This window comes from Thamnophis sirtalis, unplaced genomic scaffold, assembly GCF_051295495.1.
Source record: "Thamnophis sirtalis isolate CommonGarterSnake01/CBP01778 unplaced genomic scaffold, rThaSir2_p1.2 scaffold_2, whole genome shotgun sequence".
Lineage (NCBI taxonomy): Eukaryota > Metazoa > Chordata > Lepidosauria > Squamata > Natricidae > Thamnophis > Thamnophis sirtalis.
Genome location: NW_028261382.1, coordinates 52,335,401 through 52,362,927, shown reverse-complemented (window position 1 = coordinate 52,362,927; position 27,527 = coordinate 52,335,401). Strand labels below are relative to the sequence as shown.

At 47.8% G+C, this 27,527-nt stretch overlaps 1 protein-coding gene across 1 annotated transcript in view; it reads right to left on the bottom strand.

The window, feature by feature from the left end:
* Window positions 1-467: 467 nt before the first annotated feature.
* Window positions 468-27,527, bottom strand: part of HIP1R (huntingtin interacting protein 1 related) — a 62,287-nt gene continuing 35,227 nt past the window's right edge. The window contains exons 11-32 of the mRNA XM_087705523.1: window positions 26,361-26,498; window positions 26,041-26,099; window positions 24,878-24,950; window positions 22,987-23,170; window positions 22,119-22,207; window positions 21,551-21,667; window positions 20,134-20,235; window positions 18,363-18,557; window positions 17,439-17,586; window positions 15,792-15,878; window positions 14,259-14,366; window positions 12,792-12,928; window positions 12,508-12,618; window positions 11,552-11,610; window positions 10,559-10,589; window positions 10,334-10,396; window positions 9,241-9,341; window positions 9,015-9,120; window positions 6,113-6,236; window positions 3,918-3,979; window positions 1,892-2,080; window positions 468-1,038 (exon numbers count right to left, since the gene is read on the bottom strand). Coding sequence (XP_087561649.1) covers window positions 994-1,038; window positions 1,892-2,080; window positions 3,918-3,979; window positions 6,113-6,236; window positions 9,015-9,120; window positions 9,241-9,341; window positions 10,334-10,396; window positions 10,559-10,589; window positions 11,552-11,610; window positions 12,508-12,618; window positions 12,792-12,928; window positions 14,259-14,366; window positions 15,792-15,878; window positions 17,439-17,586; window positions 18,363-18,557; window positions 20,134-20,235; window positions 21,551-21,667; window positions 22,119-22,207; window positions 22,987-23,170; window positions 24,878-24,950; window positions 26,041-26,099; window positions 26,361-26,498 — 2,328 coding nt within the window. The 3' untranslated portion in view covers window positions 468-993. The remainder of the gene's footprint in view (window positions 1,039-1,891; window positions 2,081-3,917; window positions 3,980-6,112; window positions 6,237-9,014; window positions 9,121-9,240; window positions 9,342-10,333; window positions 10,397-10,558; window positions 10,590-11,551; window positions 11,611-12,507; window positions 12,619-12,791; window positions 12,929-14,258; window positions 14,367-15,791; window positions 15,879-17,438; window positions 17,587-18,362; window positions 18,558-20,133; window positions 20,236-21,550; window positions 21,668-22,118; window positions 22,208-22,986; window positions 23,171-24,877; window positions 24,951-26,040; window positions 26,100-26,360; window positions 26,499-27,527) is intronic.

The window sequence follows — 27,527 nt, the reverse complement described above, 5'->3', positions numbered from 1 at the left end:
AACTGAAAAAACGATCTTTGTTACGTCAACAAATGGGTCATTTCCTTGATTTTCATTTCAGCAGGAATAATTTTTGGGGGGACTTTTAAACATACTTGGTAACCTTTAAATCTCCCCGTTTTGTGACCGGGAATGCATGTTCGTTTACCCAAAAGGGGTGAAAACCCTATTTTTTTTCTTAATTTGGGATAATTTCACCCAGGGAGGGTTTGGGGAAGCACTGGTTGTGAAGGGATTTGGGGGAAAAAACCGCTGAAAGGTGTTTATTTTCTCCTCTGTATAAATTCAGTCCTTAAAGGCGTACTATAAAATCTATAAAAGTTATTTTATTTCCTCCTCCCCCACCCCTTTTATTTTAATATATGCGTCCGATCTCGGCATAAAATAACAACAAAAGGACCATCTAGACTCGGAAGTCTTCCAACTGGGCAACTTTTAAGACTTTTGCGGACTTTCAACTCCCAGGCTGGAGAATTCTGGGAGTTGAAAATCCGCAAGTCTTTAAAAGTTTCCAAGTTTGGGGGAACCTCTGATCTAGTCCATCGACGCCGACAGTAGCCACAGAAATTCACATTTCTTTCATCTTCGTAGAATAGTAAGATACAACAATATTTACTCGAAATATTTCCCATTCCTATTGCTTATAAATAGTTTTATCAGCGAGCTCTTAATTTCCTTTCCCCCCGTACAAGTTCTGCCTTCTCGTAAGATGGTAGGGGGGGAAAAAGAGGCATATGCTGGAAGGCAACGGGGGAATCCAGTTGGCATCTGTTTAAAACACAGACGTTAAAGGGGGCTGGAATGTCTCAATGTCTCCTGCCGTGGAAAGGATGCTGACATCTTAAATCTTCTATGTTTTTGGGGGTACCGCCGGCGGAAATAAAACCAGCAGATCCAAAGGTTTGAATTCCTTGAAGGGTGGGCAGAATTAGAACCTGGGCTTCCCGTTTTCCTGGCCCTGGCTTCTTCAATTCCGTCCCGTTGCCGGTTGGCTTAGAAGTTAACAACTTGGGCTTGGTAAACGCCATCCTGTGCCAGCTGAAAAAGAAGGAAAAAAAGACAAAAAAAGGAGAAAAAAGCCGTTATCTCTACAGCTGTTTCTCCCCTAAAGCGGAATCCTCGGCTTAACGACGCTTAAGTGGGTTTGGAACGAGTCGTTCGGGCTGTAAATCACGTGACCGGACCCCTGAATTTTCAGTAGGAGCCGAGGTGGCGCAGTGGGTAGAGTGCAGTACTGCAGGCCACTTCAGCTGACTGCTATCTGCAGTTCGGCGGTTCAAATCTCACCGGCTCAAAGGTTGACTCAGCCTTCCATCCTTCCGAGGTGGGTAAAACGAGGACCCGGATTATTGTTGGGGGCGATACGCTGACTCTGTAAACCGCTTAGAGAGGGCTGAAAGCCCTGTGAAGCGGTATATAAGTCTAACAACTGCTATTGCTATATTTTTTGTGGCGGTCGTTAAGCGAATCCGTTTTCCCTAATGGCTCTTCTTTTTATTTTTGGTTGTAGCTGGAAATAAAAACCTCGGAAACAGAGACGCTGCGAATTGTTATTAAGGCACCCAAAATGTGATCTTGTGACTGTGTGCAGCTGTCCCAACTGGGTCATAAGTAGATTGGGGGGGGGGGGGATGGATTTCCGTTGTAACTTTGGTTGCTAAGGGACGTGTCGTTAAGTTGCGGACTTTTATCTGAAATAGCTTTAGTTAACGTGATTTTTTTTTGCAAAGAGCTGTCGTTGGGGAGGGGGGGGAGCCTAAATTCCAGAGAGAGAAAAGGCCCAGAAACCATGGTTGGCTTGCTAAAATCCTTCCTTTTCTGCCCATGCTAAGGGATGGGATGGTGGAGGGGTGGGGGGTGGGGGTTAAGGGGCCCCTCCCTCTGTGCTCACCTCAGAATCTGGCTTGCTTTGACCAGGTTTGGCAGGCCTCTTCAAGGATGCTGGCTTACGAGCGATCGTGGGTTTCTTTCCGTCTGGGTTCTCCGTGTAAAGACCAGCCAAGGCGTAATGTTGCCTCCTCAATTCTCCAAGGCGCAGCCTCTCGTTCTCCAGCGTCTTTTCCAATTCCAGAACCTTCACCTGCAAAAGACAGGAAGGTTTTAATCTGGTGCCAATCACCTGTTCTCCTAGGACTACAAAACCTTGGCCAACTTTAAGACCTGTGGACTTCAACTCCCAGAATTCCCCAGCCAGCCATGCATGGCTGGCTGGGGAATTCTGGGAGTTAAAGTCCACAGGTCTTAAAGTTGGCCAAGGATGGACATCTGTGTCCTAGAGCAGGTCTCCCCAACCTTTCGGACCTCCGGGACCACTAAATTCATAACTTTAAATCCCACGGACCACTAATATGATCTGCCTAATGACAGGCGGGGTGGGTGTGGCTAGGGTGCCATGTGACTGAGTGGGCGTGGCCAACTCGATGTCACTCACGTCGAGGGGCGTCTCACCGGCCTCTACTCGCCCCTCCCCTCCCAGCCACTCCTCGCCTGCCCGCCCGGGCTCCTTAGGACCCCCCCCAACAGGGAGCAGTTGCTGGAGCTAAGCAACCCCCAGGAGAAAGAGTTCAGTTCAAATTGGATCTGGCCGAGAAGGAGGCTCAGCAGAAGCACCTCACTGAGGACTAGGAGCATGGGTTTTCCAAGCAGAGGGTTTAGTTAACGGGAGTGCAAGGCCGGGTACTTGGAGGCTCAGCGGGCTGAGATGGTCAGCCAGTTCCAGGCCAGGATGCAGCCCCACTGGAACGAGGCCCTCCGGCTCTTCCCCACCAGCGGCTCTTCCCTCCAGCCTTCGCCCAAAACCCCCCACCAGGAGGCTGAAGCAGACCCCCAAGTGGGAATTTCTGCCCCCCTCCGACCCCCACAAAAAGACCCCAAAGGGGGAGACTCTCTGCAGCAACACAAGCGTTCATTGCACGTATCCGGCCCAGTTGGAGGACTCCCGATTTAGTGCAAAATAAAAAACGCAAATAATTTTTCTGTAGACCGCCAAAGTTTTCTCGCGGACCACCAGTCCTCCACGGGCCACCAGTTGGTGACCGCTGTCCTAGGGAGAACTCCAGCGTTGTGCTATGGTTAACACAAGAATCCACAACCGGGTGTTGTCGTCAGACTGTGTGTTATTCTGGTGGAGGTCTTCTCGGACGACCACTTTTGCGGAGAAGGTGCTACGTTCAGAAGTTCTCATCCTCTTCTCTACTCGGAGAACTCCACCTCTGCTGTGGCATCACTGCCTCATCCAAGCCCGTGGCACGACAAAACCACGCTCGACTAAAGCGCGCCCGATTAAACCGCGTCGCTGACGTCATCAACAGGGCGACAACAGCCAGCGCGGAGAAAGAAGGGCGCTTTAAATAGCGCTTTGAAAGCAAGCCGATTCAAGTTAAGGTAAGGTTTAGGGTTACGTTAAGGGTTAGGGTTAGGTTAAGGGTTAGGGTTAGGTTTAGGGTTAGGTTAAGGGTTAGGTTTAGGTTTAGGGTTAGGTTAAGGGTTAGGATTAGGTTTAGGGTTAGGTTAAGGGTTAGGATTAGGTTTAGGGTTAGGTTAAGGGTTAGGATTAGGTTTAGGGTTAGGTTAAGGGTTAGGTTTAGGGTTAGGTTAAGGGTTAGGTTTAGGGTTAGGTTAAGGGTTAGGTTTAGGTTTAGGTTAAGGGTTAGGATTAGGTTTAGTGTTAGGTTTAGGATTAGGTTTAGGGGGTTAGGGTTAAGTTTAGGGGTTAATTTTAGGTTTAGCGTTTACAGCGTGCTTTTTTCTCCACGCTGTTGTCGCGCTGTGATGACGTCAGCTACGCGGTTTCGTCGAGCGCCCTTTAGTCGAACGCGGTTTTGTGGTGGAACCATCCAAGCCTACCTTCCTCCCAAGGGTACGTTTCTTCAAACCCACACTTCCGTTAAGAAATTCCACATCCGTGTGGTCCTCACCTGTGTCTCCATCTCCTCTTTCTTGAGTTTGATCAAGGACATCCCGGAGAAGTCCATGGTGTCTGGTGGGAAGGGAAAAAGAGCTGCGTTTCAGATGGGATCATGACCCAACTTCTCCAGATGTTCTCCACCACACAACAAGCAACAGAAATAGCAATAGCAATAGCAGTTAGACTTATATACCGCTTCATAGGGCTTTCAGCCCTCTCTAAGCGGTTTACAGAGTCAGCATATCGCCCCCCACAGTCTGGGTCCTCATTTCACCCACCTCGGAAGGATGGAAGGCTGAGTCAACCTTTGAGCCGGTGAGATTAGAACCGCTGAACTGCAGATAGCAGTCAGCTGAAGTGGCCTTGCAGTACTGCACCCTAACCACTGTGCCACCTCGGCTCTGTCCCTCTTCTGCAATTCTGGGCATTCCACAATTCTTCACTCTCAGCGTTGTCTAAATAAAACCTCACCACGATTTCTCGCCAACAATATCTCTTTTGGAAATTCAAGGCCATTTGCTCTACAAAATCATGGACCAAATCCTGCAGGTTTTCGGTTATCTTTTTTTTTTTTAAACAAAGATTTATAAATGTTGCCTGGGATTTCCCCCTTTGTATCTCCTCTTATGCATAGTTCATTTAACATCCTATTTCCGTGTCAAGTTCCAGTCATCTTATTCTCTTTCCATATTTTAACTTTAATTTCCTACTTAATATATAAACAATATCATGATTTATCCCTCGAAGTTAATTAACATTTCATTTCCATCTATTTTTTTTTCTGTTTTCCTTTTTTTTTAAATAAATTTTTATTTTAAACACATAAACACATCAACAAAAACGAACATATGACTTAAGACAACATAGGAACAATAAGTTCCATCGTATATCATACCGCAGTTCCGTATCGGTTTCTTTGCAGTTAGTGTTTTCCCTTCTATACATTTTCTTTTATTTTATTTATTTATTATTAAAATTTATATGCCGCCAAACCCCGAAGGACTCCGGGATTTCTATCTTGCATTCATGGTCTCCTTATTCGTTATCCATTTTTATGTACAATTCTATATTTATTTATACTTAGCTATTTATAACCAAATATTGTTTACCTATATTGTGCTATATATTCTTACTATCATTTATTCTCTTACATACAATTATAGGTATACATTCACATGGTTATTCTTATACTATTGTTATTTGCCATTCTTATACTATTGTTATTCCATCTAAAAGATTATAAGGTACAGTTTTCTGTTTTCCTATCGATAACATATGTCCTCAAATTTAATTTTGTATAGTAAACATTTCACTTAGTTAATTATCCACAATTAATAGTATTCATCTGTTTCCCTCACATCCTATTAGCTATATGCCATTGGCAATATTACCGTGTTTCATTCTATCCTACTAGTAAATCCTTTTCCTTCTTTCCTCCTTTCAACCATTATAGCAATAGCAATAGTAGTTAGACTTATATACCGCTTCATAGGCCTTTCAGGCCTCTCTAAGCGGTTTACAGAGTCAGCATATCGCCCCCAACAACAATCTGGGTCCTCATTTTACCCACCTCGGAAGGAAGGCTGAGTCAACCCTGAGCCAGTGAGATTTGAACAGCCGACTCTTATCTCTTAGTCTCCCAGGAACTCCACTTCTCTTCTGTTCTCTTCTTAAAAGGAAAGCGGAGATTTCTGTAGCCCATCCCTACAGAAAGTATGTCTAACTCGTGACCCGACAAATGCGCGCCCGACAACAGTGCGCCGACAAAACCGCGCCGATAAAACCGCAACATCGACAGCGCGCCCACAAAGGCGCGCCGATAAAATAGCACCAACAGAAGCACGATTAGGGTTAAGGTTAGGGTTAGGTTCAGGTTCAGGGTTAGGTTTAGAGTGCGCTTCTGTCGGCGCGCTGTTGTCGGCACGCTTCTGCGCTGATTCGTTGACGTGATTTTGAACTCACGGTTTTCTCCCCGCAGTTTCGTCTGCACGCTTTTGTCGAGCGTGCATTTGTTGGTGAACCTGTGTAATTCACTTCAAATAACAGCACAGCTTAAATCAGAAGTCATCCTCTCACTTAACCACGATAGAGACCAGTATTTTCTGCTACGGCCAATGAGGTTGCCCAAAGTGGAGACATTACCAATGAGCCAAATTCTATTAAAGGTGGGAATTACTTCCCTGTTTCTTGCTCGGCAAGTCTCACCTTTCTCTTCTACCTGCTCTTGACCAGACTTGGTGGAGGCCATGACGTTAGCCGCCATCTCGTTGACCGTACGCGAGCATTCCTGGAGCTTGCCGAGGTTTTTGCTGTTTTTCTCTGCTTTCACCTGGCATCCGAAACAAACAAACACACAGGAACACAAACACATTGGCTCATCCACAATTGGAATGATGTCAGCGTTCCAAATACCATGTAGAATTAAATCAGAGTCGAAGGCAAAACTATGCTTAAAGTTCCAATTTAATAAAGCAGGCATGTTGGCATAGAGCTATGCGATTCCGACTCTGGAAGTTACATCAGAATCCCACCCAGTTAAAAGTTCATGATTTTGTCCCCACACCCACAATCCATCACATGGTCCAATCTTCTCCTTCCACGCTGGCATCCACACCCAACTGCTTCCGGTCAGGTGTGAAAGTGCGTAGACAAAGGATGACCTTGGCTTCTAGTAAAGAATGAAAAACAATACATTCCAAAATCCTACTCCTTCCATTCCCCCCTCCCATTGACAATACTTAAAGAAACAGCGTAATGAAATAAGAGAAAGTGTGGCAGACACAAACAAAATACACCCAAATAAATTATTTGAAAGACTGTCTTCTCCTGGTTACATCTACCTGATCCAGAACAAGGAGGCAAGGAATGCTGTGGGGACGTCTCTCCTAAGATTGCAGCACTCGGCAATCTTAAGCACTCAAAGAGCCATTTGGACCCGTATCCCACAGAAGAAAAAACATCGGTAGCCGCAAAACCTTTCCCGGGCCCGACTATTTCCTGAGCGCCCACAAAACTGCTTTTGCCAACGGGCTTGGAGACCCCAGAGTGGGCTAGAGCTCATCAAATAGCTTATTTGATTTGTAGTTGTCACAAGGGGGAGTTATCGCTTTTTAAATTGTTTCATATTATCGTATTTTTCAGAGTATAAGACGCACGTCCCCCTCCCAAAAGAGGGTGAAAATTTGGGTGCGTCTTATACACCTTTGGCCTCTGCCTCCCAGCAATTTGCCTCCTTGCAGCAAACAGAGAACAGTCTCTTTCAGCTTCAGCACAGCCTGATTACCGCAAGCAGCTGATTGTCAGTTGGGTCGGTGTTCTGACCCCCCCCCCTTGTCCGTTCAGAAACGAAAGCCAAACAGGACGTTCAAAGGAATGTTTTTATCAGTCCCGGCTCTTGCTGGCTGCGAGCCCAAAATAAACACAGATAAAATGCTCTGGCAAAAGTCCTAACTTATAAACTGCTACAAAACAGGATTATATAAATCAAGTCACTTATCCAAGTGCTTTTCTCGATGGTTGCACGCGAACGGAGAACGTTGACTAGAACAGAAACGGAACGTTGACTTCTGCAACCAGGGCGTGGCACCAGCAGTCTCTTTATACTCAGGCGAGGATCCCAATGAGCAACAGCTGCTCGCAATCATCTCCTGTATTTCCTCCTTTGTCCTTTACGCTGAGTAGACCTACTAAGCCTGCTTGCCTCCTGATACAACTCCCAAATACTTTCAGGAACATTCCCTTTGATCCAATGCTCTGCCGCCACTTGGCGGCCAACCAGTCTCTCCTCGCCCTGCTCGGAGTCGACACCCTGTCCAGGGTCCTCCACCTCCTCCAAGGCCGACTCATCAGCCCCCTTGCTGTCGGGGTCTGGCGACAGCTCTAACAACTCCTGCCGGGCCACAACACCCTGTCCAGGGTCCTCCACATCCTCCAAGGCCAACTCATAAGACCCCTCGCTGTCGGAGTCTGGCGGCAGCTCTAACGGCTCCTGCTGGGCCACAACAGTCGGCCTCCCGACCACCAGCTGTTTCAGGCTACAGGGTTCACCATCGCCTACTGTGGCCTCCGCGTGCACCATTTTCAATCTGCGCGTTACATTTTTGCCCTCGGCGTGCCTGTTTGAGGCCTCCGCACGCTCATTTTCCGCCCATTCTGATCCCTGCCGCCTGGAAAATGGGGTGTGCAGAGGCTGGAAATGGGGCATGTGGAGGCTGAAAACGGGATGCGGAGGCTGAAAATGGGGTGTGCGGAGGCCACAATAGGCGACGGCAATCCCTGCAGACTGAAACAGCTGATTGTAGGGAGGCAGGACAATCAGCTGCTTGTGTCAATCGGGCTTGTACCTGAGAGACTGCCTCCTGCCGATTATCTCCCTTAGACTGATTAGATCTCACAGGTTAGGTCTCCTCCGGATCCCATCTGCCAGCCAATGTCGGCTGGCGACTCCCCGGGGGAGAGCCTTCTCTGTTGCAGCTCCAGCCCTCTGGAATGACCTCCCCGTGGAGATCCGGACCCTTACTACCCTCCCGGCCTTCCGCAAAGCCACCAAGTCCTGGCTGTTCCAGCAGGCCAGGGGGCTTGTGAAATATCCAGCCCCACGGAAAATGTGAATGTTGCGTTTTTTAAAGTGTTGTCTTTGTCTATTTATCCCCCTTCCCTTGTCTATTGTGAGCCGCCCGGAGTCCTTCGGGAGTGGGCGGCATACAAGACAAATAAACTAACTAACTAAACTAACTAACTAACTGTGCTGAAGCTGAAACCGAAAGGGGCTGTTTGCTGTTTGTGGCAAGGAGGCAAATTGCTGAGAGGCAGATTTCCCCCCCCCCCCCCCCGTTTTCCTCCCCAAAACCTAGGTGCGTCTTATACTTCAGAGCGTCTTATACTCCAAAAAAATACGGTAATTGTTTTATCTTTGCAAGCCCCTCGGAGTCACTGGAAAGGAACTGGGCGGCCGTCCAGTATACTTTCTTCAATAAATCCCTCTCTTTAAATGCTTTGGGAGAATCATCTCTCTTTCTGGAGCCCTTCCAAAAATAGAAAACTCCCAACACAAACAATCAAAACAAAATCCAGGGGTTACGGCTGTTCCTCTTTGAGGACCGTCTACCTTGGAGGCGGCTACGAGCTGGGCTGTGCTCGCCGCGATTTCGTGCGAACAGACGATCAGCTCCTCGTATTTGCCGGTGTGCAGGACGACTTTATCGGCGGATTCCCTAATGCAAAAAAGAAAGAAAAAAATGCAGGATTTTACTCCCCCCCAGCAGGTAAGCTGCATCGGAGAAAAACGAGACGGGGAGGGGGAAGAAAGCTAGAGAGGCGATCCGGATACCTACACCAGCTGCGTTGCTCCCCATCCGACAGCTTTGGATGCGGAGATCAGCCCTTCCGTCCAACAGGAGTTCTTGGCGTAAAATTCCTGGGGTGTTGCTGCCCCCTAGCGTTCAAAAGAAGGAATGTATTTTATCCTTGCACCGTACAGTGTTGCAAACTCCCTTTTCCCAACAAAAAAACCCCCTTTTTATTAATTGACTGTGAATTCTGCTCATTCACCTCCAGCAAAGTCTTTCGAGGGAGGATTTACGGTCACAGACCTTATCTGGCTTGGAGAGCTGCCAGGCCGATCTCTGCAGAACTTGGCAAGGAGCCTCGGAGAGTCGCGAACCAATTAAGGGAACTGATTGTCTCCTGCAAACTCGACTCCCCTTTCGCTCCTGTTTTATTCCCTCTGGGAGGGGCCATTCACCGTCCACCTGTGGCCTTACTCCCAAGTCGACCCCTGTTCTTTAGCTCTTCCCTTCGTCTGGCAACTCTGTGCTTGCGCACACTGGGAACAGGCTCCAGCTGTTCTTCTGCCCCACTGCTGTCTGACTCCGAAGGCAGCTGATAACTGGCATACGGCCCTGTCCCCCTCTCTGCCTCCGACACAGAGCCCTCATCAGAGCCTTCTCCAGACTCCAGGACTGGCCCAGGTCCCTCCCCAACCTTCTCACTGCCAGCTCCATTGCCTGCTGGCGGGCCACAACATACGGACTGATGAGAGAGGGGGGCAAATTGGAGAAAAGTATCTGCGGTGGGAATTTAAAAGACAACCATCTCTAATCTATCTTGAATTTACAACAGCTACAGGAAGAGGTTTTCTGGGATCGTAAGAAGGAGGGAAAGCACCCTGCTTGAAAAGTCACAATTAAACAAATGGAATGTAATAAAAAAATGGGGGAGAGAAGAGGAGTTAGCTCTCCAGCGGCTGATAAGAGTCTTTCCCCAAATATTTAATTTTCTCCTTTCTTTCTTCTTCTTTCTTTCTTTCTTTCTTTCTTTCTTTCTTTCTTTCTTTCTTTCTTTCTTTCTTTCCTTCCTTCCTTCCTTCCTTCTTTCTTTCTCTTTTCTTTTCTTAAAGTAACAGCAACACATCCCAAACAGACTCACCCTTCCGCCTTCCACGATCTCCTTCTGCAGGTGTGTGGAGGCCAGAACAAGTTGCCGGATAGCCTGGAAGGAGCAGAAAAAGCAGGAGAACTTGGTTGAATTCTGAGCAATTTCTATTCCTGAATCCATCAGCCTTCAATAAAAAGGGTTTTGTTATCTGGCAACAAGGAAATTCTGTTGCCATGTATCCCAAATGGGATTGTTTTTAATGAACGATCAACTCACCTTCATTAAATCAGTGCAGGAATTCAGGATTCTAGGGAGGAAAGAAAGAAAGAAAGAAAGAAACAAGGAAGGAAGGAAGGAAGGAAGGAAGAGAAAGAAAGAGAAAGAGAGAGAAAGAGAAAGAGAAAGAAAGAAAGAAAAAGAGCCGGAGGGAGGGAAGAAAGAAAGAAGAGCAGGAGGGAGGGAAGAAAGAAAAAGAGAAGGAAGGGAAGGAAGGAAGAAAGAAAGAAAGAGAGAGAAAGAAAAAGAAAGAAAAAGAAAGAAAGAAAAAGAAAGAAAGAAAGAAGAGCAGGAGGGAGGGAAGAAAGAAAGAAGAGCAGGAGGGAGGGAAGAAAAAGAGAAGGAAGGGAAGGAAGAAAAGGAAGGAAGGAAGGAGGGAAGGAAAGAAGGAGGAAAGAAGGAAAGAGGAGGGAAGGAAAGAGAGGAAGGAAGGGAAGGGAAGAAAGAAAAAAAGATCATGTTAGAACAATGAAGCCTACACATTTGGAAACAAAGTGATGACAATACAAGTCTGCTCTTTAGAAGGCCAGATCCAGAAGAGGAAACTCAAAGACTTTGGCCACCTAATGAGAAGGAAGAAGGACTCCCTGGAGAAGAGCCTCAGGCTGGGAACGACGGAGGGCAGAAGAAGAAGAAGGGGACGGCAGAGAAGGAGGGGGCTGGATGGAGTCACCGAAGCAGCCGGCGTGAGCTTCAATGGACTCCAGAGGATGGGAGAGGACAGGAAGGCCTGGAGGAACATTGTCCATGGGGTCGCGATGGGTCGGACACAACTTTACAACCAACAACAACATTAAGTATAGAAACTAGGGTGCTTCTCCTTTAGCAAGAAGCAGCTTTGGGCCATTCTTCTCCAGAAGATTCATCAAGAATTGTCCTGCCTCCATTGACTCCAAATCTGTCTTAATCCGAGACGTTAAAGACAGAATCTGGTGGGGAAACCACACTACGGATTTTTAGTTGTGTAAATTCATCCCTGCCCCCCCAGCTTACCTTTCGTTAACTTCTAGTTTCACCCCAGAACTTTCTACTCTGGCTTGATTCATCATTTCCTGTAGAGAGACAGAAGAAAGACGACGTTTTTATTGCCAGCCAATAGAATCCAAAGTGGATCATCTCCAGCCAAGGGGGACCAAGCTGGATCACTGTGAGGCCCGGCATGCTTCTTGGCACCACATAATTAGGGGTGGATGCTTCCTATTGTTCCCCACCTCCAGAACAGGTCAGACCGTAAGGATGTCACTATCTCTGGAGCCGCATGTGGCTCTTTCCTCCCTCTGCTGCGGCTCCCTGTCGCTGGTCAGCTCCACAATTGATAGGGCTTTCGGTTAGGACAGGTAGAGGAAAAAGGACACAGTTCTAGGAGGAGACTCTATGATAGGGGAACTGGACTTCCGGTTGGCAGAGGAAAAAGGATGCCGTGCTAGGAGGAGACTCTATGATAGGGGAACTGGACTTCCAGTTGGCAGAGGAAAAAGGATGCCGTGTTAGGAGACTCTATGATGGGGGAACTGGACTTCCGGTTGGCAGAGGAAAAAGGATGCCGTGCTAGGAGGAGACTCTATGATGGGGGAACTGGACTTCCGGTTGGCAGAGGAAAAAGGATGTCATGCTAGGAGACTCTATGGTAGGGGAACCGGACTTCCGGTCAGCCCCAGAATTGAACGGGGGGCTTCCAGTTAGGACCATTGTGGCTCTTTTGAGTGTTTAAGGTTGCCGGCCCCTCTTCTATATCTATCTTGTCCCTCTGTCTCATCTATTTATCGCTGCCCAGGGTCAGAATCTGCAAATGATTGCCTCCCCCAACAAACACCAACGTTAAACCATGTTAGAACTTAGCTTGGACAAGCCAACATGTCCAACCCACTTTTAAACTCTTTATGTCAAGGACTCATACATTAAAAAAAAAACAAAAAAAAAACAGTAGACCAGTCACAAGTTAAACCCACCTCTATTCTTCTCACGGCATCCTCCACTGCCGCAGAAGTGGTGGCCATCTCTTTGTCAACCAAGTCGCCCAGTTCTTCTTCCCGGATGTCCAAACTTTTGGGCCTCAGTTCCTAACCACCCCCCAAGGAAGGAAAGAAAAGTTGACCGAGAATTCTGAGGAGAACTTTGGCCTTGAAGAAAGCTTCAAGAGTTTAGTCAACGGTGGAGAGCAAGCAACGAAGCCGCTCGCGCCCGACGTTCCTTGTGGAGAACTTCTCCTGGTGGGCTTCCATTCTCTCCTCACCTGTCCTAGCTGGAACAGCCTCTGCAGAGTTGTCCTCAGCTCTGCTGGATCTGCTTCTCGGAGAGACTGTTTGTCTTTGAGCTTCTTCAAGTAATCCAGGCTGTGTTGCCCACAGTCCCTGCAGGATTCTGTCAGTTCTGGACCAGAGGGGGAAAAAAAAAAAACGAGATTCAGTTGGTTCTGATCCTGAGGCCATTTCAGGAAGTTTTCAAAACTTGGGATGGTTTCCCTAGTCATCCTTTTTGAAGGATGTTGTTCTCCCTTCAAAAGCAAGCAGCAGAATCTTGGACCTGGCAAAACCCCTTTTATTTACACGACTATGAATTCCTTTCATTCACAGTCAGCAAGGCTTGCAAAACAGTCTTTCAGAGGAATATTGTATTGTATTGTATTTTATTACTTGTATGCCGCCCTTCTCCGGGAGGACTCAGGGCGGCGAACAATTCAAGGGGGAAAAAGGGGAACATAAAAAGACAAAATACAAATAATAAAAGTAAACAACAGTCGCACAACCATACATGTCGAGAGGGGAGGGAACTCATCACCCCCAGGCCTGCCGGCAAAGCCAGGTTTTGACGGCTTTTCGGAAGGCCTGGAGAGAGGTGAGGGTTTGGATCTCCACGGGGAGTTCATTCCAGAGGGCCGGAGCTGCCACAGAGAAGGCCCTCCCCCGGGTGGTAGCCAGGTGGCATTGGCTGGTAGATGGCACCCGGAGGAGGCCAACCCTGTGAGATCTAATGGGTCTGTGGGAGGTAATTGGCAGCAGGCGGTCTCTCAAGTATATTTATCAACACACACCTTATCTCGCTTGGAGAGCTGCCAGATAACTAGTTTCCAAGGGAAAACTTGGCACAGCGTCTCTTATAGTCACAAACAGAACTTTCCGCTCTTGAAACGACCGAAGGAATGAATTGTTTCCTGCAAAAGCCCCCTCCCCATTCGCTCCTCTGTTGTTTCCTAGGGGAGGGACCAATCCCCTCCAAGGTGTGGCTTTACTCCCAAGTCAACTCTGCTTTCTTAGCTGTTCTTGTCTTCTGGCAGCTCTGCGCATGCGCACACTGGGAACAGGCTCCACCTGTTCTTCTGCCTCACTGTTGTCCCTCTCTGACTCCGACGCAGAGCCCTCGTCTGAGCTTTCCTCAGCCCCCAAGACTGGCCCATGTTCCCTCCCCAACCTCCTCATTGTCCGACTCTGCTGCCAGCTTCGATGGCGGACCACAACAGATGTTATTTTATGGAGCAATACCATGATATCAAGAGGGGCTTATAATGGCCTGAACCATCTTTGGAAGACCCTAAGAGAGCTTGGCCCTCGTTTGCAAGGATCAAATATCACATCAGATCAAAGATCTGAGGAGCACAGCCAAAGACCTCTTGCCGATTGGATCGTTTCAAGCACCAAGAAGGTTGACATTTCCAGTCTTCCTATCTTATCAAGATGGGGAGCCTTTTCGACGCCCTACTCACTGTCAGCGTGATCCGTCGGGGCAAGATGGGAGGTGGCGCTGCCGTTCACGATGGCATCTGCCGCGAGGTGGGCAAACTGAGCCAACGCGGCAACCAGTCCAGAGGCATCTGAGACAAAGAGTGAGAAGGAGGGGAACGGTGAGAAGGCAGAGCAACCCGAAAAACGTGTGGCATTCAAGGCAGACGGAGGCCAACGTTCTCTAGAGTCGGTCCTTCCTTTTATGGCAGTGTTTGGCATCCGTAGCTACTTTAAGACGGGTGGACTTCAACTCCCAGAATCCCCAGCCAGCATAGAATTCTGGGACTTTGAAGTCCACCCGTCTTAAAGGGGCTGAGGTTGAGAAAACGCTGTTTTAGCAATAGCAGTTAGAATTATATACCGCTTCATAGGGCTTTCAGCCCTCTCTAAGTGGTTTACAGAGTCAGCATATCGCCCCCACAGTCTGGGTCCTCATTTCACCCACCTCGGAAGGATGGAAGGCTGAGTCAACCCTGAGCTGGTGAGATTTGAACCGCCAAACTGCAGCTAACAGTCAGCTGAAGTGGCCTGCAGTACTGCACTCTAACCACTGCGCCACCTTGAACCCAATTCAACCCAACCAACTCAACCCAACCCTACCCAACCAACCCAACCCAACCAACTCAACCCAACCCACCCCAACCAACTCAACCCAACCCAACCAACTCAACCCAATCCACTCAACCCAACCCAACTAACTCAACCCAATCCAACCAACTCAACCCAGCCCAACTAACTCAACCCAACCCAACCAACTCAGCCCAACCCAACCAACTCAACCCAACTCAACCCAACCCACTCAACCCAACCAACTCAACCCAACCCAGCCCAGCCCAACCCAACCAACTCAACTCACTCAACCCAACCCAACTAACTCAACCGAACCCAACTAACTCAACCGAACCCACTAACTCAACCCAACCAACTTAACCCAACCCAAGCAACCAACCAAGCTTAAACTGAAAAGTGTACAAATAAAAGCTGAACAGAAAAAAGGGACATAATACATCATTGGCCTTGTTTAAAAAATGCTTGTTTTAGAGTGTGTGCTGTTCCACAGAGAGCCACACAACCCAACTGTTTTTGGAAAGAAGACAGAATGAAAATCCATTTGGGGAGAGGATTTTGTAAGGCTTGAGGTCACCAAGAATCCCAGCTTTGTGTGTCGTCCCCCCACCCTATGAGTGGACCTCCTGGTTACTTCATACTGTAGGGCTTCCTCAGGGGACCTAAACCCATCTTATCTTTAAGTTCTTGGTTCCTGAATTGCCTGGAGTTTCCCTGTGCATGAGACCTCATGGCTGATGGCCCTCAAGTTTTGACCAGCTCTGGAACTTTAGCGACACAACATCACTGGCTCCATCGTTTTGAGGAATTAAGAAGAAGAACCCCACAACAAAACACACATTTGGGAGCCAGCAATCCTCTTTCTGCTTTGCGTGCGAAATCTGCAACGCTTCCATTCCCAACACTCCGAGGTAAGGGACACGGAGAGGAAACGCAACACGTCTCACCTGCCATGTTGGTTAGATAATGCTTATGCCCCGTCTCCAGGGCATTCACCGATTCCAGAGCGGCTTGGGCGCGGCTGACAAGATAATCTGCGAAAGAGGAAGAAAATTATAGCAGTAGACTTATATACCGCTTCATAGGCCTTTCAGGCCTCTCTAAGCGGTTTACAGAGAGTCAGCATATTGCCCCCAACAATCTGGGTCCTCATTTTACCCACCTCGGAAGGATGGAAGGCTGAGTCAACCCTGAGCCGGTGAGATTTGAACCGCTGACCTGCTGATCTAGCAGTAGCCTGCAGTGCTGCATTTAACCACTGCGCCACCTTGGCTCTTAGGAATTGAGGAGAAAGAATGTGGTTTGGGAGGAAACCTGCGTGATCTCTGGAGATCTCTGACTCAAAGGCAGCCTCGGGGAAAGGTTTGGAAGGAAAGGAGAGTCATCTTAATCTCTGCATTTCCGTTGTTTTTTTTTAAGGGCGTGAAAAGCAAGCAAGGATTCTTTAACAGAAACAGTCGAAAATATATTGAAAAAAAAAAGAATAAAAAATTGATAACATCTTTACATTGAGCTTAGCTGCTCCTTGCTAAGCTAACTTTAAGCAATTTATATCATTCTTGATCTTAATCATAAGCTAACTGGAATTTCTTAGTCCCGTATTTATTTTGTATATAATCAATCCATTTTTCCCAGTCTCGTCTTTTTGTTAAAAGATTTAAACTGTGTATGGGTTCTGGGAAGTCGGGGGAGGGAAGGCTGGGGGAGGGTTGGTGGGGAGGGTGGGAGGGAGGGATATGAATTGAATTTGAATTTTATTATTTGTATGCCGCCCTTCTCCGGGAGGACTCAAGGCGGCGGACAATTCAAAAGGGGAAAAAAGGGGAACATAAGACGAAATACAAATAATTAAAATAAGCAAGAGTCACGCAACCATACAAGTCGAGAGGGGAGGGGAACTCATCAACCCCAGGACTGCCGGCAAAGCCAGGTTTTGATGGCTTTTCGGAAGGCCTGGAGAGAGGTGAGGGTCCGAATCCCTGCGGGGAGTTCGTTCCAGACGAGGGGTGTTAGATTTTAATGTATTATGATTGTACATGTATACTGTTTTCTCTTATTTTTTCTTTAAAACTAGGATATGTTAAGTATATTGATATGGAAGCATAAATACCATCAACATAGATAGGAGTTTGCTCAGAAGCGGAAATACACCAATGGGAGGAAGAGTGGGAAACAGAAGAGAGAAGAAAGATGGGAGCAGAGGGATAGGAGAGAGGGTAAGGGGGGAAGATGAGGAGGATAAGGAGGAGTGGAATGAAGAGAGAGGAGAAGGAGAAAGGAAGGGGAAGTAGAGTAGGAAAGGATGATGGAGGGAAGAAAGGAGGTAGGAGAGAGGCAGAAGAAAGAGGTGTATGGAGAGCAGAAGAGCCAATAATGGGTTTTTATCTTCTTGGGTGTTGATGACAAGAGGAACTGATGTAATTACTACTTAACACAATAGGATACTGGCTATGTAATAGTATACATGTGATTGTATGTTATGAAAGTGGAAAATAAATTTTTAATTTTTTTAAAAAAAATACCCAAATAACAAAACTAAAATGAAAGAATAACCAAAAAAAGAGAAAAAAAGCAAGCAAGGATTCAGGACTCACCTGGAGAACTGGTGCAGCGGATGTGCAGGGGGTCGTCCAACTTGCTCACGGCATCTTGGATGATGTTCTCGGCTTCCCTGATCGTCCCTTGTAAGATTCGGAACTGGTCATCCAGGAGCTTCTGTTGCAAGTTGTGTTCGTGGGTTTTCTGCGGGATGGACGCAAAAGGTAGGTCAGCAAGCGGGTTTACAACGTTACAAGACCACCTTCCTTGGATATGCATCCAAGGAAAACGAGGAGGACGAGCTGGCCTCCTCCTTCTATCCCAAGCCTGGCCTGGCGCCATCTCTCTCTCCACTTTATGACCGAGGCTTCCTGAGAGCATGAAGCCAACTCCTGGTCCCCACAAAAACTCCCTTTTATTAATTGACTGTGGATTCTGCTCCTTCACATCCAGCAAAGTCTTTCAAGGGAGGATTTACGGTCACAGAACTTATCTGTCTTGGAGAGCTGCCAGGCCGATCTCTGCAGGACTTGGCAAGGAGTCTCGGAGAGTTAGGAACCAATGAAGCAAACTTATGGTCTCCTGCAAACTCCACTCCCCTTTCGCTCCTCTTTTATTCCCTCTGGGAGGGGCCATTCACTGTCCACCTGTGGCCTTACTCCCAAGTCGATCTCTGTTCTTTAGCTCTTCCCTTCATCTGGCAACTCTGTGCATGCGCCCACTGGGAACAGGCTCCAGCTGTTCTTCTGCCTCACTGATGTCTGACTCCGAAGGCAGCTGATAACTGTCAGACGGCCCTGGCCCCCTCTCTGCCTCCGACACAGAGCCCTCATCATCAGAGCCTCCCCCAGACTCCAGGATTGGCCCTTCCCAACCTCCCCACTGTCCGACTCTGCTGCCAGCTCCACTGGTGGGCCACAACAGCCTTCCCTAGTGGTGTGGGAAAGGGGAGCCCCCCCCCCAAAGTTTCTCCTCCGTACTTTTTCCACCAATTTTTGCTGGAGTTCCTCCACTTCCCTGGCCCTCTTCTCGGTTTCCTGGCTCAACAGCAGTTCCTTCTCTTCAAGCAGGCCCTTGGTTGAGATGAGCTCGCATTCCTTCTCGTTGACCGATTTCCTCAGGGTCTCCTTTTCGGCTTGAAGGGCGTCCAGTTGGCTGTTGAGCTCCGAACCAACCTGTAGATCATGTGGGAGACAGTTCCACACGCTAATTTCCTTGCTTGGAAGAGTTCTCGCAACCCCAGGGGTGAAAGGCAGCCGGTTCGGGCCCGAACCGGTGGTGTAAAAAAAAAAAAAAAACTAAAAAAAGTTTTTAAAATATTCCGACGGTCATAGAGCCAAGGTGGCGCAGTGGTTAAATGCAGCACTGCAGGCTACTTCAGCTGACTGTTATCTGCAGTTCGGCTGTTCAAATCTCACTGGCTCAGGGTTGACTCAGCCCTTCCATCCTTCCGAGGTGGGTAAAATGAGGACCCGGATTGTTGGGGGCGATATGCTGACTCTGTAAACCGCTTAGAGAGGGCTGAAAGCCCTATGAAGCGGTATATAAGTCTAACTGCTATTGCTATTGCTAACTGCTATATTGCTATACATCGTACAGCTGAACTTTTTAAAAAAACTTTTAAAGCATTTTTTTAATACTGGTTCTCCAGAAACTTGGGGGGGGGGATGGTCCGTTTTTGATCCATGAAGCCTTCTAGGCCAAAAACAGAGGGTCTGGAGTGCTGAGAAAGAAAAGAAAGAGAGAGAGAGAGAGAGACAGGGAGGGTGGGAGGGAGGGAGGGAGGGAGGGAGGGAGGAAGGAAGGAAGGAAGGACTACAAACATGGCAGGAAGGAAGGAAGGAAGGAAGGAAGGAAGGAAGGCACTAGATGCAGCTTCAGAGGACCCGGATTGTTGTTGGGGGTGATATGCTGACTCTGTAAACCGCTTAGAGAGGGCTGAAAGCCCTATGAAGCGGTATATAAGTCTACTGTTATTGCTATTGCTATTGCTATTCAGAGGATAATCCAGGGATTATCCTGGAAGGGACCTTGAGGTCATCTAGTCCAACCCTGCTCCAGCAGGACATGGTTAAAAGTGAGTTTCTGTCTTTTGATTCCCCCAGTCATATGACTACATAGCCCCGCCCACCCAGTCACATGACCCCCACAACCAAGCCACACCCACCAAGCCCCGCTCACAGAACCAGTAGTAAAAAAAAATTGAGATTTCACCCCCGTCTCACCCCCCCCCCCCCACATTGTTTACGTGGAGAAGGCCTCCTGCCTGTCTCATCCTGGGGGGGGCAAGCTAAGTAGGGCCTCATAAATTACAGATTAAAGACGAGCTTTCGCGGATATGGGCCCTTGGTCTCCGCAACAGACACGCCTTTCGGCTCACTTCTATGAATTTCTAGTCCAGCTATTGCAGGCCACACATAACTCTCGCCTTACAAATCCAGAGTTCGAGCCCAGGTAGAGGCAGATATTTCTGGGCACAATGAGAATTGAGCTGCTGAACAAAACTCCGTACTGGTGACAGGGAACGGCATCCGGCCATTCAAACACTCTGCTAGCTCCATTCAGTTGCTCAAACTCCACCCTCCCCCCGCAAGGGATTATGGGGTTGTTAAAAGAGGATGATGAAGACAGCCCCCGAAGCTAGAAAACTATAAACAAGTGAAGACGTTTAAAAAGGCACCTCGAAATTCAGATAGGGCTGGAAGGCCCTCCAGAGACCATCCGTACAAATCTCCCCCTTAGGCCAAATACCTGCTTAGAATGGCTGAGCGATTGCTGGAGCTGATTCAGTTCTTCTGCTTTGGAGTCCATCTCTCTCTTGACCGCTTCCACCTGGAGCATCTGGTCTTCCAACTACATGAAACCCAAGAGACAAGGACCTCTGATGGGGTTTCCAGGGGAGCCCTCCTCACCCCGGGGGTCAAAGCTACCGTATTTTTAAATATACCAAGGAAGATTCATATCTGATTGCAAAAATAGCAGCAGCTAGAATTGTATTTGCACAAAATTGGAAAGCAGACAAAATCCCATCAGGAGGAGAGATAATAAAGAAGATATTAGATTGTGCAGAAATGAATAGGTTGGCATTGAGAATAAAGGACAGAGAGGAATCAATGTCTTAAAGGACATGGGGGCGATTTTATAATTGGCTTGAAAAAAGATACAAATAGAAAGAGAAAGGAACAAAACACAAAAAAATATAACTCAGATGACACATTATTAAATCAGGGGGAGAGGAAATAAGAAAGTATGAAAATGTAAATATACGGAAAAACGATATGAATTGACAAATGTTAAACAGCAATTGTAAGTATAAGTAAGTATAAGTATAATCTTTATTGTCACTGAACTTAAATACAACGAAATTGGTTGTATAAGAATGTATATTTAAGAATGAATTTGAAAGGAAAAATTAAAAAACTTAAAAAAAAAAGTTACCGTATTTTTCAGAATACAAGACGCTCCGGAGTATAAAGACACATCTTAGTTTTGGGGGAGGAAAATAAGAATTAAAAAAAAAATTCTGCCTCTGCCTACCAGCATTCATGGTATTTGTCTGGTGGCATAGCGTCCTGTCAGTATGTGAGAGAGTTGAGGGCTGTTTGGGAACAAACGGTAATTGCTGTGTGAACAACGAGGAAGGAGACAGCCAGGAGCCTGGGCGTGGCTTGTTCTGTGCTAAAGCTGCAGGCTGTGCTGATCTCTGAAACTAAAACTGGAAGTGAAACTTCTCTGCTGAACACGTTGGAAAACCTGCTTTTGGTAGCTGTTATATTGTACATAAAGAAAAGTTGTTGAATCCTGCTGAATCAGTGACTTGTGTGTGTGCTTTCTGGATGGGATTGCTGCTGTAAACTGTGACGCTTCCTTGCAGCAAATAGCAAACAGCCTGGTTAGCTTCAACACCACTGCAGCCTAATTCAGCATGAACAGCTGACTGGCGGGTGGATCAGCCGGAATACCACCAATCAGCTGTTCTGGGCTGCAGGGATTGCCATAGACCATCTCCTCCTCCGCGCCTCGTGTTTTTGGCTACATTCGGTGTATAAGACGCAGCCAAGTTTTCACCCTCTTTTTTTGGGGGGGAGTGCGTCTTATACTCCGAAAAATACAATATGTTCCATGACCAGAGAAGGAACTGCACCCTTGTCCAAAGAAGAGGACCGACCTTCATTTCCGACTCCCGCTTGACTTGTTCCATCTGGAAAGCCAGCTGTTCCTTGACCCGGGCGACCTCTTCCTGGCTCTGCTGAGTGACGGTCAGCTGCTTGGCGGTGTCTGCGTTCTGGGTGCAAAGATTCAGAGTTGAAGGAAGGATGGAGAAGCACAAAGGATTTGGCCAAGCCAAGAGACAATAGCAATAGCCGTTAGACTTATATACCGCTTCATAGGGCTTTCAGCCCTCTCTAAGCGGTTTACAGAGTCAGCATATTGCCCCCAACAATCCGGGTCCTCATTTCACCCACCTCGGAAGGATGAAAGGCTGAGTCAACCTTGAGCCGGTGAGATTTGAACCGCCGAACTGCAGATAGCAGTCAGCTGAAGTGGCCTGCAGTACTGCACCCTAACCACTGCGCCACCTCGGCTCTTTTAATCGGGGGATTTCCTCTTATCCTTGGGTTTGTAATATATGGGAAGAAAGCTCACCTGATCATGACTGAAGGTGAGGGAGGCATTTAACTATGACCACGGAGGTGTCGTTAAAAACCAACGTGGCGGAAAACGGGCACCGTTACCTTTCTCAAAAGCTCCGCGTGCGTGTTGATTAATTCGTTGTGCTTCTCCTTCAGCTTGGCGTACCGGATTTCGGTGGTGCTGGCTTTTTCTGCCAAAGAGAAGGATATGGCCCCATTATTACTTTCACCCCACCTATTCAATCATTACTCCGAAGGAGCCCGTTGCCACCCAGGGTCCTCACTCAAGGCGTTTTATGACCAGGCTCAAATTATCCTAGTTTGGACACGTGATATGAAGACCCAAAATTCTGGAGAAGGCTTCAAGGCTGAGAAAGGTGGAAGGAAAGAGAAGAAGACGACACCCAGGAGAAGATGGGTGGTTTCACAGTGATGCAGGCGGATCATTGGATGTGTTGCGGCCTGCCAACAACAGCCACAGAGCAGATTCAGTGGGGAGGGTTGGGGAGGAACCTGGGCCGGTCCTGGAGTCTGGGGAAGGCTCTGAGGAGGGCTCTGTGTCGGAGGCAGAGAGGGGGCCAGGGCCGTATGCCAGTTATCAGCTGCCTTCGGAGTCAGACATCAGTGAGGCAGAAGAACAGCTGGAGCCTGTTCCCAGTGGGCGAATGCGCAGAGTTGCGAGACAAAGGGAACAGCTAAAGAACAAGGATAAACTTGGGAGTAAGGCCACAGGTGGAGGGTGAATGGCCCCTCCCAGAGGGAATAAAAGAGGAGCGAAAGGGGAGTGGAGTTTGCAGGAGACCATCAGTTCATTTCATTGGTTCGTGACTCTCTGAGGCTCCTTGCCAAGTTCTGCAGATCTCCGCCTGGCAGAGAGCAGGCCAGTGATGCTATGCGAGTTGACACCGGATTTAACGTGAGAGCAAAACACACAACATAGATCAACCCCCCACCCCACCCACCGACTTACTTTCTGCTTCCAAGTAGAGTCCGCGGTTCTTGTCCCCTTCAAATTTGGCTCTCTGAAGCTTCTCCAGCTCATCTCTCAGCTGCTCGTTGTCCACCAAGGCCTTCTGCTTCTGCATCCTCTGGTCTTCCACCTCAGCCTCCAGGCTGTTCACCTGAGCCTTCAGCTGGGAGATGTACCTTTGAGCCTGGAGAGAGAAAAACAGGTAGCTGGAAACACCAAAGCCATATTCCTTCCTTCCTTCCTTCCTTCCTTCCTTCCTTCCTTCCTTCCTTCCTTCCTTCCTTCCTTCCTTCCTTCCTTCTTCCTTCCTCCCTTCCTTCCCTCCCTCTCTCCCTCCCATATTTCTCCTTCTTTCCCTCCCTTCCTCCAATATTTCACCTTCCTTCCCTCCCTCCCTCCCTCCCATATTTCTCTCTCCTTCCTTCCTTCCTTCCTTCCTTCCTTCCTTCCTTCCTTCCTTCCTTCCTTCCTTCCCCCCTCCCATGTTTCTCCTTCCTTCCCTCCCTCCCTCCCTCCCTCCCATATTTCTCCTTCTTTCCCTCCCTTCCTCCCATATTTCTCCTTCCTTCCTTCCCCCCTCCCATATTTCTCCTTCCTTCCCTCCCTCCCTCCCATCTCTTTCTCCTTCTTTCCTCCCTTCCTCCTGTCCGTCCGTCACCAGCTCCAAAGATTTACACTTTCTCCCTTCAAGAAATATTTCAACGGATCAGGCTATTTTCTAGTGACTGAGAAGTAAAAGTAATTCAGTTTTTGTCGCTATGATGTAAAAAAAGACGTGGAGACTCTAGAAAGAGTGCAGAGAAGAGCAAGAAAGAGGATTAGGAGGCTGGAGGCTAAAACACATGAAGAACGGTTGCAGGAACTGGGTATGTCTAGTGTGATGAAAAGAAGGACCAGGGGAGACATGATAGCAGTCTTCCAGTATTTGAGGGATAGAATCAAGATCAGGTGAAGGGTTGATACCACTTTATAATGCCCTGGTAAGGCCACCCTGGGAATATGGCATCCAGTTTTGGTTGCCACGATGTAGAAAAGATGCGGAGACTCTGGAAAGAGTGCAGAGAAGAGCAACAAAGAGGATGAGGGGACTGGAGGCTCAAACATAGGAAGAACGGTTGCAGGAACTGGATCTAGTTTGATGAAAAGAAGGACCAGGGGAGACATGACAGCAGTCTTCCAATATCTCAGGGGTTGCCACAAAGAAGAGGGAGTCAAGCTATTCTCCAAGGCAACAGAAGGCAGGACAAGAAGCAATGGGTGGAAACTAATCAAGGAGAGAAGCAACTTAGAACTGAGGAGGAATTTCCTGACAGTGAGAACAATTAATCAGTGGAACAGAAGTTGCCTCCAGAAGTTGTGAATGCCCCAACACTGGAAGTCTTTAAGAAGATGTTGGATAGCCATTTGTCTGAAACGGTATAGGGTTTCCTGCCTAAGTAGGGGGTTGGACTAGAAGACCTCCAAGGTCCCTTCCAATTCTGTTCTGTTTTTTTTTTCTTTATATGAACACACATCAAGTATAATCTTTCCTATATTTATTCTATTCTATTCTACTCTACACTACTCTTCATTCTATTCTCCAAAGCACCTTCAGGCAGGACAAGAAGCAATGGGTGGAAACTAATCAAGGGGAGAAGCAACCTAGAACTAGGGAGAAATTTCCTGACAGTGAGAACAATTAATCAGTGGAACTCCCTGCCTCCAGAAGTTGTGAATGCTCAAAACACTGGAAGTCTTTAAGAAGACATTGGATAGCCATCTGTCTGGAACGGTGTAGGGTTTCCTGCCTAGGCAGAGGGTTGGACTAGAAGACCTCCAAGGTCCCTTCCAACTCTGCTATTTTATTCTATTCTAATCCTCGAATTACGACCACAAAACACCCGGACCTTACCTCCAGCTTAATCTTCTCTAGCTCTGTCTGAAGCAGTTCGATTTCTTTCTTCAGGTTTTCGATTTGCAGATCCCTGAAGGTAAAAAAGAACATGCTTCATATTAGCGGTGCGCAAAAATTCCAAGTTTCAAGTGGGTTTCATGGCCTCCACTTTCCCCATCGGATAGTCAGCTGGTCTGCTTAGATCTCTAGTGTGTTTCGCTAAAGTTGTTTCGGTATATTTATAAATCCTGCAATACCATGAAGATGTTGTGGCCCACCAGTGGCCAACTGAGCTAGCAGCAGAGTCAGACAGTGAGGAGGGTTGGGGAGGAACCTGAGCCAGTCCTGGAGTCTGGGGAAGGCTCGGATGAGGGCTCTGTGTCGGAGGCAGAGAGGGGGCCAGGACCGTATGCCAGTTATCAGCTGCCTTCGGAGTCAGACATCAGTGAGGCAGAAGAACAGCTGGAGCCTGTTCCCAGTGTGCGCATGCACAGAGTTCCCGAACGAAGGGAAGAGCTAAAGAACAAGGATCGACTTGGGAGTGAGGCCACAGGGGGACGATGAATGGCCCCTCCCAGAGAAAATCAAAGAGGAGCGAAAGGGGAGGGGGCTTTTGCAGGAAACAATTAGTTTGTTTGTTTCAGGAGTGTGAAGATCTGTCCGTGAATCTCAGAGACTCTGTGCCCAGAGTCTTTCCTTGCACAGTACCTCATTGGGAAAATATTTCCACGGCAGCTTTCCAAGCTAGATAAGGTCTGTGGTCATAAATACGCCTTTGAAAGACTTGTTTGCCAGGCCTTTGCTGAATGTGAAGGGGAGGAATTCACATTTGTTTCATAAAAGGGGTTTTGCCGGGGCCAGGAATCTGCTTCGTACTTTTGGGGGGGAAACCTGGGTCAGAACAGATGCCATGCTCCCTCCTGTCTCTAAAAACTACCATTTGTCTATCAAAAGAACGAAACGGGCCAATTTATTATGTATCGTATTAACAATCACCCTAGAAGATGGGTTAAAGACATACCTATTCTATCTCCCTCCTGGATTTCTTCTGTCACCAACCCTCCAAAACTCCAACACTTAAAAAAAAAATTTCCCCCCCCCTTTGGGAATCTCAGGCACTAAACAGCTTAAGTGTTGCTGTTGTTATCTACAAGGTGAGCTGGGTTTTGTTGGCAAAATACCTGTCATCTTTTAGTCCGTTGGGCGGCCCGAAAGTCTGCTCAAATATATCCGACACATTCTACAAAAAAAGAAAGAAAGGAAAAATTCTGGGAGTTAAATTTTTGCACGTGTTCAGAAACACAGTTATGCCTTCCAAAGCTGAGGAAAAGGGGAAAAAAACAAAAAAAACTATGGGGCTGTACCCCATCTGGAAGGGGAAAGTTTGCACCAGTCACCCACTTCTGAATGGTCCGACCGAGCACGTGCATTGAGCAGGGGGCTGGACTAGAAGACCTCCAAGCTCCCCTTCCAGCTCTGTTCTATTCCTATTCTCTCTCACCTGCTGCTCTACGGATGGAGCTGAGCTGATCTCAATCAGGTTTTCCGGCTCCTCGTCTTCGGGGGCTTCTTCCGGAATGACCACCACTGGCTTGACGTGCTCGGCCAGGGCAGACGCCCTCAGGAAATTTGGGGGGTTCTGTGGGAGGAAGAAGACCCAAACTCATTGGGAGCCTCACACTGCAATGAACAAGGACATACATTCAATTTTGCAGCTACCAGGTTTGTTGGACGAGCAGGGACAAAAACAGCCAGCTACCAAGATTGTTGGACGAGCAGGAACAAAAACAGCCAGCTACCAAGATTGTTGGACGAGCAGGGACAAAACAGTCAGCTACCAAGATTGTTGTATGAGCAGGGACAAAAACAGCCAGCTACCAAGATTGTTGGACGAGCAGGGATAAAAACAGCCAGCTACCAACATTGTTGTATGAGCAGGGACAAAAAGAGCCAGCTACCAAGATTGTTGTATGAGCAGGGACAAAAACAGCCAGGGAAGTGATTGAAGCCTGGGAAATGGGCCCCTCGTCAATCAACGGGAGCATACCACCAGCCTATCAAGTACTTAGAAGACGAGGGCTGGGCAGCACAGCCAATGACTTAAAAGACAGCCATCAACACACCCCATCAACATCTGTAAAACCACATAAAGAGGCGTTCTAAATATTACACACAGAACAACACACACTCTGCTTGAGAGAAGTTCCCTGAAGATGGGCTCCAGCATGAGTCTGAAAGCTTGGAAGACAAAACCTCTGGTCCCAGTGACCGACCCAGATTAGATCCTGCAACATTATCCTGAGACACGTAGATTCGCCTCCATTTGGAACATGGTCAGATCCATCTGAATATCCTTCCCTACTGATCCAGCCTATGGTTTCCCCACTTGCAACGGATGACTGTGAAGGTTGGACCATAAGGAAGACTGAGCGCCAAAGAATGGAGGCCTTTGAACTCTGGTGCTGGAGAAGAAGACTCCGGCATTGAGTCCCTTGGACTGCAAGGCCATCCAACCGGTCAGTCCTAGAGGAGATCCACCCTGACTGCTCTTTAGAAGGCCAGATCCTGAAGAGGAAACTCAAAGACTTTGGCCACCTAATGAGAAGGAAGTAAGTCAAAGAATGGAGGCCTTTGAGCTCTGGTGCTGGAGAAGAAGACTCCTGCATTG